At 40.0% G+C, this 16144-nt stretch overlaps 1 protein-coding gene across 1 annotated transcript; it reads right to left on the bottom strand.

Moving 5' to 3' along the window:
- Positions 1-1671: 1671 nt before the first annotated feature.
- On the bottom strand, positions 1672-15556 carry lonrf4 (LON peptidase N-terminal domain and ring finger 4). Its single transcript, XM_067598787.1, has 12 exons — positions 14734-15556; positions 13141-13259; positions 12498-12620; positions 11558-11746; positions 11328-11445; positions 11032-11107; positions 10685-10799; positions 7399-7520; positions 7090-7248; positions 5796-5958; positions 5522-5671; positions 1672-5049 (listed from the first exon to the last, which is right to left on the bottom strand). Exons 1-12 carry the CDS (start codon positions 15029-15031, stop codon positions 4900-4902), a joined length of 1782 nt encoding a protein of 593 aa, XP_067454888.1. The 5' UTR covers positions 15032-15556; the 3' UTR covers positions 1672-4899.
- Positions 15557-16144: the final 588 nt, after the last annotated feature.

The following is a 16144-nucleotide window of genomic DNA, read 5'->3' as shown; positions in this document are numbered from 1 at the left end:
TGCTTTTCACTTCAAAGACAAAGTTTCTCAATTTCCTAATTGATAATCCTGCTCCTGACATTGAGCTTCACCAGGCTGGGTTTTGTTCCTATGACAACAGAGTTGCATTCATCCTGTGATGCTTTCTGTTGCTGTTGTTCTATATTGCACGGAGGAGCAGGCTAGTCTATTTTGGTGGAGACCCTAGTGAGTTGTTCCATAATTATGGAGGATAATTATTAAAGATTCACACACACATTTGCTTTTCAGGACTTCCACTGAAGCCATTATCTTAATTTGAATTCTCTCTGTTGCATTTCTAACCTTGACCCTTACCTAACATACATCTAATTTCAACTTTAATGCTAAAATCCTCTCTTTGGTGGATTTTATTCATCTTCCTATCCCTGTGAGGAAATTTGGTATTCTTAACAGCAGAAATACAAGAGTACACACATCCAAATACACACACACACACACACACACACACACTGCCACAGCCGGTTCCCCCCTTTGCCATAACTCCTACAAAACGCCTGTCATCCTTACTCAGTCATACACAAGCAGGGAGTCAGCGCAAGCCGATGGATCAATTTAGTACAGAAAAGCTGTGGCATTCTTCAAATGTAATGGGCTTTGATGTAGACGCTGAGCTGCATTACAGAACCCTGCTGAAGCCAGTGAAACCTCTTTTCATCTGCCTGCTTCCTATGCAGAGGACGTTGGCAGGAAACGTGCCTCACTTCTGCTATGCTGTTTTTCTCCCTGTTCACAGAGGAGTGTGGGTCATGCACACCTACATTCACACATCCTCTTTTACTTTCGCTAATTTATGTTCCTTTCAGCTGCATGGGAAACCACTATTTCCTTCCTGCTTGTTTCATATGATTGCTTCTCTCTGCCAGACCAAATCTCACTTCTGACCCCTATTTGTGACGTGAACATGCTCAATTTGAGACTGTATAAAATAGATAAGCCAGACTCTTATTATGAGATTTCTTCCTTGTTTATTATAAAGTATGACTCCATCTGTGAGGCACTCTACTATTCTTCCACAGCTACAGACTGCCCCCTGGTGGAAAGTTTGTTCATAGCATGTGTTTGTATTTCATGCTTTTCTTTGATAGTGATGTATTGAGGCTCACACTCTACTGTAGCTACCTCTCAGATTACAAAATTGGATAGAATGTTGGTTAAATCTGAACTATGGATCAGTAATAATAATCTATTTCGGATGTGTCGTCATGGAAGAGGAAGATAAATGAGATGACTATAAAAATAGAGACTTTGCTATCATAAACCTTTCATTTCTCTGTAACTGTACAATCAAGATTTAGGCAGCTAATGTGAAAGTATCAATTGAACATTCACTGGGAAAACCCATTCTAGTTTTTATTTCTAACCACAAGAGCAAACCTGAGGCGTCTTTCACTTTGCTGCAGCTGCAGCACTTCACAGACTTCTCGGTAATTATAACAGCTTCCATGCCAAACTGTCTTGCTTTCAGTATGTGAGGCATGTTTCACTCCCATCACCCCTCCCCTATACCAATTTCTGTCATGCTGTGAATCGCAATAGATCCCGCCACTTCCATTTGGCTTGTAATGTCACTTTAATGACCAAAAAATTGGCTGCGTAACATTCAAATCATTCAGACACAAAACAGGCGCATTAAATGAAGATAATGCAGAATTTGCCTTGAAAAGCTTTATTCATAGTAACATTTAAAAAGTCATCCAGGGGGCAAGCAAATAAACAGTAATCAGATCAAGATAATTTACTGCTCTTGGCTTGGAGGTGTGGGAATGAATACAAATGAATCAGACAGAAATTGCCTTGTAGTTTCAATGTGTTTAAACTTACTTACATTGACGCATCTGACCGCAGTGTGCAGAGAACAACAGTGCGTGTCTCTAGTCTACAAAGCCCACAGACCACTGACCATCGAACCACATCAGCCAACATTTCCTGCAAGCTGTACATAGCAGGGATGCATCACCATGGTGCTTTTCACAGCTTTCTCCTGAGTACACAAGTGTAAGACTCGTTCTCACAGGGAATTGCTGCTTGGAACAGGTCACTTATTATGCTCTCTGTTCTGCGTTTTGAGACAATGACGATTCTGTGCAAATACTATTGACTCTGTTGGAGGACATTTTCTGATAGCCCATTACATTGCAACTATGGCTCATGGAGGTCTGCCAGGGTATAAAGGGGTACGAGCTGTAGTCCAAATGAGAGGAGAGAAAAAATCATGACTGTGCTGTAATACATTGGCAGCACAAAGTCTGAACCTATTAAGGGATTATAAACATTAAGCTGGCAAATAGTTGGATCAAAAATATGGGGGGTGAGATAATGTATTTTTCAAATATGTATATAGTATTTTTATCATGAACTAAATCACAAAATGGTTCTGTTCAGAGTTGTTTAATGTGACATTGGTTGCTGCCAATCAAAATACATATTTTATTCAGTGAGAAGGCGGCATCTTTAAGAAGTAAAAATGACACACAGACACACACGATTTAAAAAGTGTGAGAAACTTCAGCTGAGCATCAGAAAAAAACAATACACAAAACTATTACACTGTGCAAACATTGGTATTCTCTGATGAGAAGTGGGACAGGGGAGTGAAAATCACCTAAATGACCAATGGACTCATGTTGTTGCTGCTGCCAGGTGTCTCCTACAAAGGCTAGTGAGGCTGTACATTGAAAAAAAATCTAGAAGAACCTCAGTCCCTTTTTGATTTGAATAAGCTTTAATCATTTCTGGTAGCAGGAAACTGACCTTTATGATACATTTAATTTGTCAGTAATGTTGTGATAACTGGCACATTTAAATCTTTGACTGCAATCTTATTTCCAGATGGCTTCAAAATCTTAACTGAGGTTGATCAACATGTTTTAAGAAATGGTTAAATAGTGTTTCTTAACCTCATGTAAAGTGTTAGTTCCCAGGTCAAAGTCCAGAGGTCATCTGGTGACCCATGCTTTCCCAGAATCCATCAGTCTATCCATTGGTTCATCCTTTACTGGGATATATTTGTGCATATCAAGTCTCATGATTACCCCTTTCTTTTCTAAGCTATATCTACATTATCACAATAGCAGGGCTACTGTATTATCTATAAGTGTGTTTGCTGGTCTAATTTTCACTGTTTGAAGTGATATGTTGGCCATGAAAAGATTGTAGTTCACTGCCCACCATACAAAAGGCATGAGGCTTGAAGCTTAACTTCAGAGTCCATGATGTAGACAAACATTAACACAGTGAGACTATTTAGCAAACTACTCCTATAAAACACATAACATAGAAATATCTATGGCACATTGTCAAAGTAAAAAATAAACGTAAGCTCTTTTGTTTCACCCAGTTAAGCCCGTTTTTTTGTTAGCAAATTAACTATACACAAGATTACAAGATTGCAGCTTTGACATTCCATGGAATGTAGCACTCGATCAATAAAAGTCCATAGCAAAAATCACACAGTCCATCCTCTATGTAGTGTAGAAACTCTAAGCCTTGCAGGTTTCCTGATGAGTTGGGCCAGGCACTCAAAAGACACACATGACTGGTGTTAGAGGGGCCAGACAGGGAGACACAGTAGGGGCCAGAGGTAGGGGTTGTGGCCTACACTAGGGCTTAGTCGGACCCTTACAAGATTATTTTATAGTTGTCCCTCATCAAAGGATGTTCATCACTGTGTCTTGACGCATCATTTTTAAGCCCTGCACCTAGAGGGATTGGACATAGCTTAGTGCTGACATCATGCCACATCTAATGAAAAAAAAAAAAATCAGCTAACGATGATAGCGACGCAACTACATAAAAAAAGAGTCCTAAAGTCCTTATTTACAGCTGACACACATACATACAGGTCTGCATCCATACTTAAACATCCATGGGTATCACATACAGAATCACACAGGTTTGTAAAACTAGGCTGGTAAACCTCTGTCTCCCTTTCACAGACCGAACCTCATCAATGTCATAATTTTCACAGAAGACTTTTTCCACCAAATGGTGACAAACAACAACCAGGTCAGCAGCTTTCATTCATTAAAAAAGGATCCTCCAGTGGGCGCCATCACATGTGACACTATAAATTATTATTGCAATATTTACTAATACTAAATAGGGATCTTTTCAGATTATTTGATAGTATAAAATGGGCCATAATCAATGGCTGCCAAGGCCAATAGATGCAACTAAAAAGCAATGCAGCTTATATGCAGTGCCCTCTCAGCAAGGGGCAATCACTCAGAGTATCCAAAATGAAAACCTGCAACACATGAACTTGTGCATAGTCCTTAACAATTCACTGCAAACTATGTGCGCTGTTAATTTTCATTCTCACTCCAAACGTAGCTATGTTAATAGTCAGATCAAGTCTGATTTAAAGAGGCCATACATGACAGTACAGTGTGCTGTACTAGCTTGGGTAATGCTGTTATGTGTGGGCTTCATGTTTGTGAAAACTGAAGAAAAAACAGTTACACCTAGTGTCAATTTTCAACTATAATGAAGATGTAGTTTATCCATAAATATTTTTTTGATGGACCTAAATTTGAAGCATCTTTGGTCAACCCTACAAGTCTTACTGGTACAGCGAGTACCAAGCATATTCAGAAACTCTGAAACCTTGGGGTTCTGGGGGAGAAAATTGGGTTAGAAAGATAACATTTGCACTCTCAAACAGCAAAAATCCAACTCAGTACAACTGCACTGTGTTTTGTAATAGGATCACTATTTTCTGCCTTGAGCTAAGACATTAAGACAGTCCCTCCACTATTCAGAGTAGTCCCAACTCCAACCCAAACTTTGTGCATTCATTGGTTTCACTCCATTTTTCTGTGTGTGCGCAATATTTGACTATCGGCTAATCGTGGCCACAAATCCACTGTGCTGTGAAGTCTAGCTCTGAGAGAAGTACTCAAGGACGAGGCGTAGGTGTCCCAGGCGGTCTTTGAGTGAGGTCAGGGACAGGACAGTGGTTTGATAGGCAGGGTCCATCTGCAGGACAGACAGCAGCCACCAACACCAGGCTGGACCATTGGACGAGGCCTGAAGGACAGTTATAAATGATTATGAGATTGCATGCATGCAGAGTGCACTCAACATACAGTATGAAGAGCCATACAAATGTTTTTGCATGTTTTAGCTAAATTAAATGATGTTTTTCTTACATTCAGCTAGCTAATGATTTCCATTCAGCTTACAGAGACCCCTATAAACATAATGTCTGCTTTTATTGTTCTCAGAGTTAATGTTGTCTCTGAGCACTAATGGAGCTCTGAGTGCAGGCTGATTTGTCTCCACTGCATTACCATAAAACAACAAGTGAACTCTGACAAAACAAAAGCAGACATGATTGTCTGTGTGAACCTTTTAAGAGCTTGTTTGAAATCTCTGCAAGTTCATTTTCATCCCATACTGTGAAGAATGGAACAGTGGCAGCCTGGAGCATGGGTAAAACAATTTAAATATTTAAAACACAGTGGAAGGCTTTGGTTTGCAGAGATATGAAGGCCCCTACTTGAATGTTTTCCTCCGTGTCGGGCATGGTGCCATACTGTCTGTCGATCTGTTCGCGAATGCGGCTTCCAAGGCGCTGGTACCAATCTTGAGCCTGCTGGTACACGCTGTCATGAAGACCTTGCAAAAGCTCCAACTCACTGCCGTCGACCTGCGAAAGAGAAGACGCAAAGAAAGAAGAGGTTCTGTAATTAAGTTGTTCAGTACTGTAGTAATATTTTTAGCATTTTAACTCCCCGAGTGTTGGTGCTGTCTACAATTTCAGAGACTCTGACCTTGAGGTCCTCCAGGTACTCTATATCAGCGGTGTGGTAGCCATCTCTCTGGCCTCTCTTTAGAACCCTGAATCTGCTGCCACCCACAGTGTCCACATAGGACCGCCCATCAGGCAGCAGCTCCAGGCTATGGATCTCCAACATACAGCCGTAGTCGGCAAACCTAGGGCACATGAGACAAAACCATGAGACAGAGAATTTATAATGCAGCTTTTAATGTGATATGTGCTTTATCAGCCAAAATGAAAACTGGTGGGAATAACTTTACCCCCAATATTTCTTGTGGTGCAAATATGGCTGAACAAAATCTAATTCATTTTCAGCTAGAAATGTATTTAAATATTGTGTATTTTGTGCCATAATTCCCATCAATATCCAACATTAAGTACATAAATAATGTTATGCATTTATGAAAAATTCTGATACTCTTTCAAAGAGAATTTCAAACTTTTTAAAGAGTTTGAAACCCCTGACCTTGATTAAAAATATGTGAAGCTCTGCTGCAAAATTACTGAGGTCAACCTTAACATTCTGTTGTCTACACAACTGTTGCACAACCAAACACAGTGAGAAAGGCAGAGTTAATATCATATTGATCATATCATGCTGATAAAAGCTCAGGAATGTGTCTTCTTATTATCATTCATGATCATATGCTGCAGTCTAAGGGAGAACTACTGACTTTTATTTGGACAAAAATGAGGCAGACTTAGACAAAAAGATTTATACACTTACACAACCAACATAATGAACTGCATAACTGAAATATTAATTTACACATTTTAATATTATCCTAGATTACGATTTACAATTTATTTCAATGAAATGGGATAATTGAATATAATGACAACATACAGTGGAACTAGGGAGGAAATATTTGGTAGGGAATGAAAATGCACAGCAGATCTCACGGCAGATTGGTCACCATGCTGCTATTTTCAACCCCCTCAGGGTCACATATGACTGATTTAAACTTTGCCCACTGTGCTGGCTGTCTGCTTGTGCTGCATCGCCAACAATCTCATCAGGGTCCAGCAGGACTGCTGTGTGTTTGACAGTTAGGGAAATGTCAAACATGGTCTCTCCATGCCCAGACAGTAAAATAGCACAGGGCCTTCAAATTGGTTTAAAACTGGCTATATTTTTATGTCACTTCAATTCACATAAGTTAGCACATCATTACATACCCAAATACATACTTTTAAAATAAATAAGTTGATTTGAATAATTTTTTTAAAAAAAAGGTATTTTAAAAGATGCAATAATGCAGGGTGTGTTTCTGTGCTTCGTGTACCCTTTGCCATGCTCGTAGCTGCACATGCCAAACTTCTTGGTGCCAGTCTCCATACAGCGACGCATCATCAGCCGGTATCGAGGCTCAAAAATGTGCAGAGGGCAGGGCACTCCAGGGTAGGCCACCGTGCAAACAAATATGGGGATGTCCTTAGTAAGACTGCAAAGGAAGAGATAGAAGCGGGACAGGCGTAGACAACATGACAATGAAAGATAGAGAGAGGGAGAACAAATTAAAAAGGAGAGAATTGGGATAGTAAGAATCAATAAAGAGTGTAGATTGTGTGATGTTTTCCTTGGAGGTGCCTACTTGGACAGTTCAGCCATCTCAGCCTCGTGGACCTGTTTCCTCTCAGCCAACTGTGAGGGGAAAAGCTGGTTCATGATGTCCTGAAGCAGAACTGTGGGGTTGTACTTTCTATTTTTAAAGTACTGGAAAAGAAAAGTGATCATTTCAGCAATCATACATAATAACATTAACACTCAAAAATTATTACAACAGAACAATCAACTGTATCCCCATAATAAGAAAAAATAAGGACATTCAAAGTTTTACGATACATTTGTGGCTGCACATAGATGATACAACAGCATTATGTATAATAGTACTCATCATTTATCTGTGCCTGTGCCACACCCAGCATAATCATAAAAAAACACAGCCAGACCTCATTGGTGCATTTGAACTCCTTGTGCGCTGAGTTGCTGACGGTGGCCCCACCCTGATTGATGTAATTTTTGACATGTGACAGCCTGTCACAGCCTGTCTGACAGCCTGCTGTGATGCTCAAGTGATCACTGTTGTGAAGCATCGCACTTGACTTGAATTTTTTTGGCGGTAGCCAGAATGAACTTCAGAAACTGGTTTTCAAAAAAAAAAAAAAACCTAGCATGGGAGCAGGAGCGAGAGCAGGTAAGTTAATGGATACTACTTTACAATAAGAATACCCTTATAAAGGTTTTATGAATGGTTTATAATTAGTTTATTAATTAGGTTGCAAACACTTTATAAATCACCAATAAGCTGTTATAACACATTAGATAAAAGGGGCAACAGTGACCTCTTGCTTGCCAAATAGTGAGCCCACATTTATCTGTACTGTTAAGCCTCAGATCTCATTGGTTACTTTGTCTTCTCCATCAGTCAGCATTTATACCCCTCAGCTTCATCAGATATTTATTCATAAGTTATTAGCATTTAGCCACTGTCAGCATATCTTAATAGTCAAAAAGTTTCATTTGCCATATCAAATTGTGGCATATCAAATTACCAGATTCATACACTAAGGCTTTAGCAAAATTGTTTACCTTGACATTTTCAGCATGCTATCAGCAGCCGTCCTCATTATTATGACATTTGCTATCAGGCTGTTATGCACTGTGGATATTAAAGTGGTTTATTGTGATGCTTCATGTTGGTTGGTATCTTCTTTAGGACAGCGTTCCAGGTGTTTCACACTTTACAATAAGGCTCCCTTTTGCCAATTATAAATGGTAGTAACTCATTAATAAGATTAATGAGTAGGAAGTGGTAACTTGATCTCGCCAAATACTGAGCCCGCGTCAATGTATGAAAACTGTGTTACAACTAGTTTATAACTGTTTATTAATGATTTATGCGGTGATTACAGCCTAATTAATAAGCTAATTATAAACCATTTATAAATCCTTTATAAGAGCAGTCTTATTGTAAAGTTGTACCAGTTAATGCTATTTCATTTTTGTGAAAAACAGAGCATGTGCTTCAAAAACGTGAGTCAGATACACCCTCTCTTTGTGTCTGGTCTGTATCTTTGTCTCTTTGCTTGTGTCGGTATCGCGTTCCTGCTGGTTAAATGTCCTGCCGTGGCTCTCTGTATGTAACGTTATTTAACTCTTTGCTGTCTTGTTGTTAGTGGTTTGTATCTCTTGTTTTGCACTGTTTGTGGTTTGTCTGGACGCTGAAGGTTTTGTGCTGTTGCTGCTGTCTGTGGAGCCTGCCCCAAGTTGCTTGCTGGTTGTTAAACCACCTGTTGCTGCTGCTTGTCTGTGATTTGTGATTGTTTGGGGCCTGTGTAGAAGGTCTGCTGGTTTGTCCTGAAAATGTCTTCATTCACGACTTGTTTTCAAGCTGTGTTGTATACATTTTAGTTACTAAGTATAGTATTGTATGCCTTGAGGGATATTTTTGCACATTAAGCATATAAATGAGAGTGTGTGCGTCATGTATCTGATACATGCATTGATACTTTTTGATGAGAATATAAGGTTTTATATGTGTTAATGGAGAATTCAAACCTGTATTAGAGAATACTGCTAGAGCCTACGTATGATATGTGGATTGCACACCCAGTTGGAGTGATTTCCTGGATGAGTTAGCTACTGTTTCCCTCCTAACGTCCCACTCCGCCAAATCATGTATGTGTGTCTGTAAGCACATCAGATCTTTCAGAGACATATTTCTAACAAGCAATGAGATGCTGTTCCATCATGTCTTGCTATGGAATGAAACTGCAGAGAGCAGCAACAGAAAAATAACATTCATTTACACTCTAAACTCAGTTAAATATAGTATCCACCCTATCTGGGGACTTTCCCATTACTTTTGTGATGAATATGCATGTCTTTTGATTTAAAGCAATTTCGAATCTACAGTAAGCAGTTGGTCCTGTGTGTACAGTAATATGCAAATATTACTAGAGTTCATTTCACTAAAATCCTGCAGCTACATTTCTGTGACTCTTCTCTGATTTTCATTCAATTCTGCTAAAGTCTGGAAGCACTGGAAATGATACATCCCAGCTCAGTGGATGTTTCTTATTGTTTTAACCCTTGAAGATGTGCTTACACATGTAAGTCATACTAATGTCCTTTTTGTATAAATTGTCCTTTTTGACCTGCTGGTGCAGCCTATTGTGTTCTTGGCTGAAGGATTGTGAATGTAATAATAGCTTATAAAGGAAGCTAAACTTTCTTGATCTCACACTTTTCTATATCGTTGGATACATGATACTCACTTCATTTTTGTAAGTGACACGCTGTTGGTTTGTTTTTGCCATGCAATGGCATTGTGCAAATAGCTTATAGGCTTATCTTTAAAAGAAACAGTTGCGCGGTTACCCTTGCTATTAGAATATCTGATGTGATATAGTTCAACCATTGCGGTCACCACAACTCCAGGATTGACACTGCTTTTATGCAACAACTGTGCTATAATTGTATTGGGTTGCTAAGCAACAGTAAATAAAACTAGTAGCCTGCTATCAATAACATATAATATACAAGAGTAAAAAAACTGCTATGGTTGATCTACAGATCACTTTGGATCTTGCACACTTTATATACCACAGGCACACCTAAATTAATATTTCTGGCTATGCTACTGCTTCCAAATAAAGGAATAAATAACCAGGTCGTTCTCTTGCCTGCAACTTTATGTGAATTGATTAGCTGAGAGGTGTATGAGAAATCAGTTACGATTAGTATAAAATCATTTTTACCACACTGTCACAAAGTAAAAACAGAGGAGTGATGTATCTCACCCTGGCTGAGCTACATTTGGTATTTTAAGACTGTAATGCAATGGCAATAATAAGGCATTAATGGCAATAATAAACCTCTTGTAGTGGCTGTTTGCAGAGCGGACAGCGGAGGTTGTGGTCCAGACTTCTCTCTATGCAGTTTTTACAGAAGGTGTGACCGCAGGGAGTAGTGACTGGCTCATAAAACAACCTTGAGAGGACAGAGACAGACACAGGCCTTGGTTAAACCAGTCTAGCCGAGGAAGGTCATTCATGCTGTTATTTGTACAGTGGCTGTGAGTCTGTAAGTTTTGTACATATGGCACTGTATGTATGCTGAACATTAACCAGAGAACAGAATCAGCCTGATATATGACTCTACAGCAGACAAAGTACAGACAGTGATGCATTATTGATTTGAGGGAGTACTCCAGGACACTGACCTAATGCAGAGAGGGCACTCAAAGTCTGACACAGTGAGAACGCCCAGAGTTTTCTCTCTGCTGTGACTACTTTCACCTGAGAGAGAGAGAGAGAGAGAGAGAGAGAGAGAGAGAGAGAGATAAACAGCTAAAATTAGTTTGATGAGAAAAAAATTGCAATTATTATAACCATCTGGTGGCTGTTATGATAAATCTGTTTGTCCTGACAATAACTCATGATGAGGACAATGATGATGAAAATGACAATCAAATCATTACGTATGTGTGTGTGTGTGTACACTGGTCTGTCATTGTACCCCTGCCACGCCCATCTTCCTTCCTCATCATCATCTCCTCGTCCTCTTCAGCAGTGGGGAGGAAGGAAACAGCTTGGCAGAGGCTGAGGCAGCACTCAGTACCCGTATCATGCTTCACCTTGGAGCCCATAAAGACATACAGATTTATCTGTTAAAGTTTATATTTAGATTCAAACATCTTACAACCGAGCACTGCAGTGCATTCTCCTCACTGTAACTGCAAAGCTTACCTGGCAGGCCTCTCTCCTCTCTTGGGCCTCTCCCTCATCCCCATGTGGATGTTTGAGGACCTCAGGGTGTGTTGGCCCCTGGGAGCTACTGAGGCTGGTAATGGGGCAGGGCTCTTTCAGGTACTCAGATAACATCTGCAAGATGCGGGACCCCTCCTCCGGCACCGGCATGCCCTCTGCCTCCAGGATCTGCAATTTGAACCCATTTTATGTCATAAATAAGTCACATGAGTGTATGAAATTGTCTGATTCTGCCAGTGTTTTTGCTATAAACTAAAACTAAATTGAAAAATTAAACCTGAAATAAAAGGAAATTAAATTGTAAAAAGTGTAAACGTTGGATTAAGTTTGCACAGAAAATGTATGAAAGCCAATATACTGATTTACTTTTAAAAATGATCAATATTTCTACTACGATCATCACTACTGCTACAATGAGTAACCATAGTGATAATAAATAAGAGAGGAAAACAGGTAATAAATCCAAACTACCAAAAGCCCACACAAACTAAAACTAAACTGAAATGAAAATGCATTTTTAATTATGATGATGAAATAAAACACTAATGAAAAACCTTGAACTATAATAACCATCCTCTGCACCCACACATAGTGGAAAAAGAGTCTTTAATCAGAGCAGATGATCATGCAACCATGACGTGACCTATCATGTAAAAACACACATTCATGATATAGTTCAGATTCCATCTCATCTCTTAAAATCACATCAGTTATCTGTAAGTGATATATGCAGCTTTTCACAATGATATACGCTTATCTGTTCTGCTGCATTAACTCTACTTTCATGTCAGTCAGCATCTCACTGCTGCTGATCTTTGATGTTCTAAACAGCTTCTTAATGAAAACAACATATAAATATGTACATGTTACACAAATGATACACACACTGAATCACACATAGTCAATAAGGTGAACAAACCTTCTTGATCTGGCTCTTTGCAGGAACAAAGTCAGTTTGAAGTTTTAGGCAATGGTGGAACTGGGTGAGGGCTTCTGTCTGCTGACCCATTTCCAGCAGTACATTCCCTTTACGAAAGAAGCCCTGCACGAACAGAACAGTGCAATTAGCACACCATGATTTGAGGACATAAACATTCTGCACCCCTTCATTAAGAAGCATCTGAGTTACATTACAGGTGATTAATTCTATAATATGATTTTATACTTTTATTTTTTGTAATATAAATAAATGCAATAGAAGTGAGCCACCCACTGGCATAAAGTGCTAAATGAATTTATGACATGAGTAGCTGTTTGCGTAACTTTCTGAATGACATAACATCAATAAAAGCAAAAGGAAATCGCTCGAAAGAGGTCAGCTTTGCACACCAAGGTAGAATCTAAAAAGACAAATTAACAAGGCGGCGCCCTTCCAGTGGTTATGTATGAGCTATTACATGTTACAAAACCAGGCAATGAAGTGCACGTTAGGTTAAATTCGGCATAAACCTGATGTCAACTGAAGTGAAATGAATGACAGTCTTCACTTTGATAGAGATGCAGACAGATTTGTGGGTGTTGTGCAAGAAAATGTGTGTCCAACACTGTCCCTTGTCTCTCACCCAAGTCCAGTTAGGACGAAGGCAGCAGAGGTAGTCAAGGTCCGTCAGAGCCTCAGGGAAATGCATCAGGCCACAGTTAGCTTCAGCTCTGTACACCCTCAAACTCTGGTCATCTGGGACTAAAGATGGCAAAAAAAAAAAAAAAACAGAAGAGAAAACTAAGACAAGCAGAAAAAGTAGAGATATGATTTTTTTTTGAAGTACAAACATGTAATGACAGGAATCAAACAGCCTGCATAACATGCGGTTCAACCTGTGTTTCCATCCAAAAACTTGTGAAGCATACACCAGATATACTGGATAAATATGGACGCTTATATTGACCTCATTAAAAGGATGGCGCATGTGTGAAGATGTGACTCATGCACATTAAATGCGTTTTGTCAACATCGTTTTTAAAATTGTAACGATGCAACCTTATAAATCTTCTAGAACAAAATAGTTAACATTTGCACAAGCCTTAAAAAAAATGTTACATCATCTCAATCCGTTCCACTAAGAAGAGCACTGGTATTAGATCTGTGCTTGATGTCAGCCAGTACCGTGGTTTATTTGCACTATATAGACCTAAATTACAGACGCTGTCAGCGAAGAAAAACTGCCATACTCAAATCTGCAAGGAGATCATTACACAAGAACCTATAGAGCATAGCACTGGAGTAAGGGAAGCTGCAGTATTTAATTGGATTGGCAGAGATGGCGAGCATGTAGGTAATGCAATGGTACACTAATTCACTGAAGCACAAACACTCCTACAATTCCCAGAAGGCCCACTGACTAGATAAACTCATCTAGGGCAGAAGTTGTCCCTTTTACTTCCTGGCTGCTGCACGAGGAAAATAAGGTCAACTGCACTAACAAAAACAAGGGCGGAGGATAATAATGATATAGATACGACAGTTGAAAAAATGATTAAAAAAGATTCAAAGCATTTGTCTCAGCAACAGAGCTATTACAACAATTTCTCTGTCAGAGGTAACAGCAGAAATGCATAGAAATCCTTCTCTATAATCAGCAATCCCTGCAGCCTGTGTCCAACAGCTATAACTACTGCTTCTTATATCCTATTGAAACATAGACAGAGGGGAAAATGTTAAACCAGACTAATACAGATCAACTTTTCCCCCTACATCTTTACATTAAGTGTCAGCTGTTTTGCCAAGATGGTTCAATATGCACAAAGAGAGGGAAAAAACATACATGTCATAAACCAAATAAGGAAGAAGAAGCAGCTGGTGACTTTACTGACCCAGTTATACATTCAAGTCAGCTCAATAATCAATACCCTTACACATTAGATACAGTGAATCCTATGACATCAAGATCTGCACAAGTTTCCTGTCCTCTCTGTCGGTGCACCTCCTATATTTCACTGCTGTTAGAGAACAGGATGCACCATCATTGGGCACCTGCCAGGACTGTGAGCAGTGCGTAAAAACTGGGACTTCAAACTTGCCTGGCTACTTGTTTTGTTTTTACTGCGGCGTGACCATGTGGTTTCTTGCATAAATGCAGACCTGTGGGCATCCTTTTTAGCACCGAACTTAAACATCAGACAAAATTCTTTAAATTGTCTGCAGCTGTGTGCCTTACCCAAGTTTATCCCCTCGTTTGCGACGCGTAAAGCTTCCAGGAACTCCTTGGCTTTGAGCTTCTCCTGTATATGGCACTTCATTTTTGTCTCGTCGGGGCAGCACTTTTCAGCCACACTGATGAGCAAAACGTTGTTCTTCATGCTTTTCACTTCTCTTTGCTTTAACCTTTCTTTGCACGTCGGGCATTTGGACGGGAGGCAACTCCCAATGCACCTCCGGCAAAACGTGTGACCGCACGACATGGTCACCGGCTCGCACATCAGGAAGAGACAGAGCGGACACTCCAGCAGATCCATGGTGGATGGGTTATGTCACCAGCACAAGTGACCCACGGGAACAAGTGTTGCTTTTCTTGTTAAAGCAATGCACACGGAGAGGTTTTCCTGTGTAGTAGTATTGCACGGACCATTTAAATAACACACTGACAGCTACAGATACAGTAAATAGTACACCGGTTTCTGTCCAGCTAGGATACTGCTAATGTAAGCTCTCATATGTTCTCCTCACACCTTGCCTATTCGTAGCATATTTATCCATTGTCAGTCCTAACTTAGTCTTTGGTTTGGGACACATACTGTAACTGAACGTCTTTCCCTTTCCATCCAGGTTAAATAGAAACTCAGCTCAGTCCAATGCGCCGCTTCCTCCGCCGCTCCAAACTCCATACACGCCGCACGAACCGGACCAGAATATGTGAACATTAATTTTCTTCTTTTTACTTATCCGTGTGTCCGCTTTTAACCCCTTGTTACGACGTAGGCTATCCACGGCCACAAAGCTAGGTTACTGTGTAACACCATTACATTACATAAATAAAGACCACGTGACGCGGCAACGGGCCCTCTGATTGGATAAAAGGTTAGCTTTCCGCCCTGTTGTGAAACCCAAAGATGCCGAGTTTCATAACATGATTTCTGCCGCAAACTTCTTGGGTTTTGATTTCGATTTAATTTAAAGACATGGGGGTGAATGAGTTGGTTGTCGCGTGCGTTTAGTCAGTGTATTTATTAAAATTTAATTAAATGGCGCATAAGAATGGAAATGACCCCTCCAGACAGTGTAGGGAATCCCAGCAGAGGATAGTAACAGCAGCCAGGGGGCGGGGTAGCAGCAGCATGACATAAGCACGGTTATGCTCATCCTCAGCCTTGCTTACATACCCCAAAAACCGACCCAGGTTTAAATTTATATTTTGTAATGCAAGAAAAGAGCTAAGGACTCTCTGTGAAGGTGAAAACTGCACAAGGGAAGATTTAATTAATGTTTATGAAAACAATGCTGCAGAGGAGATCGGTGTTGTAACAAAACCTCTGCACGTGTGACACTCTTAGTGTATGTAATGTGGAAACTGTCTCATGGAGGCCATTCTGGGTCAATCAGATCAGGCTGGAGCCTGCAGCAAGCCAAAC

This window comes from Thunnus thynnus, chromosome 9 (genome assembly GCF_963924715.1).
Source record: "Thunnus thynnus chromosome 9, fThuThy2.1, whole genome shotgun sequence".
NCBI classification, from domain to species: Eukaryota; Metazoa; Chordata; class Actinopteri; order Scombriformes; family Scombridae; genus Thunnus; species Thunnus thynnus.
This window is presented reverse-complemented; position numbering and strand designations above follow the sequence as displayed.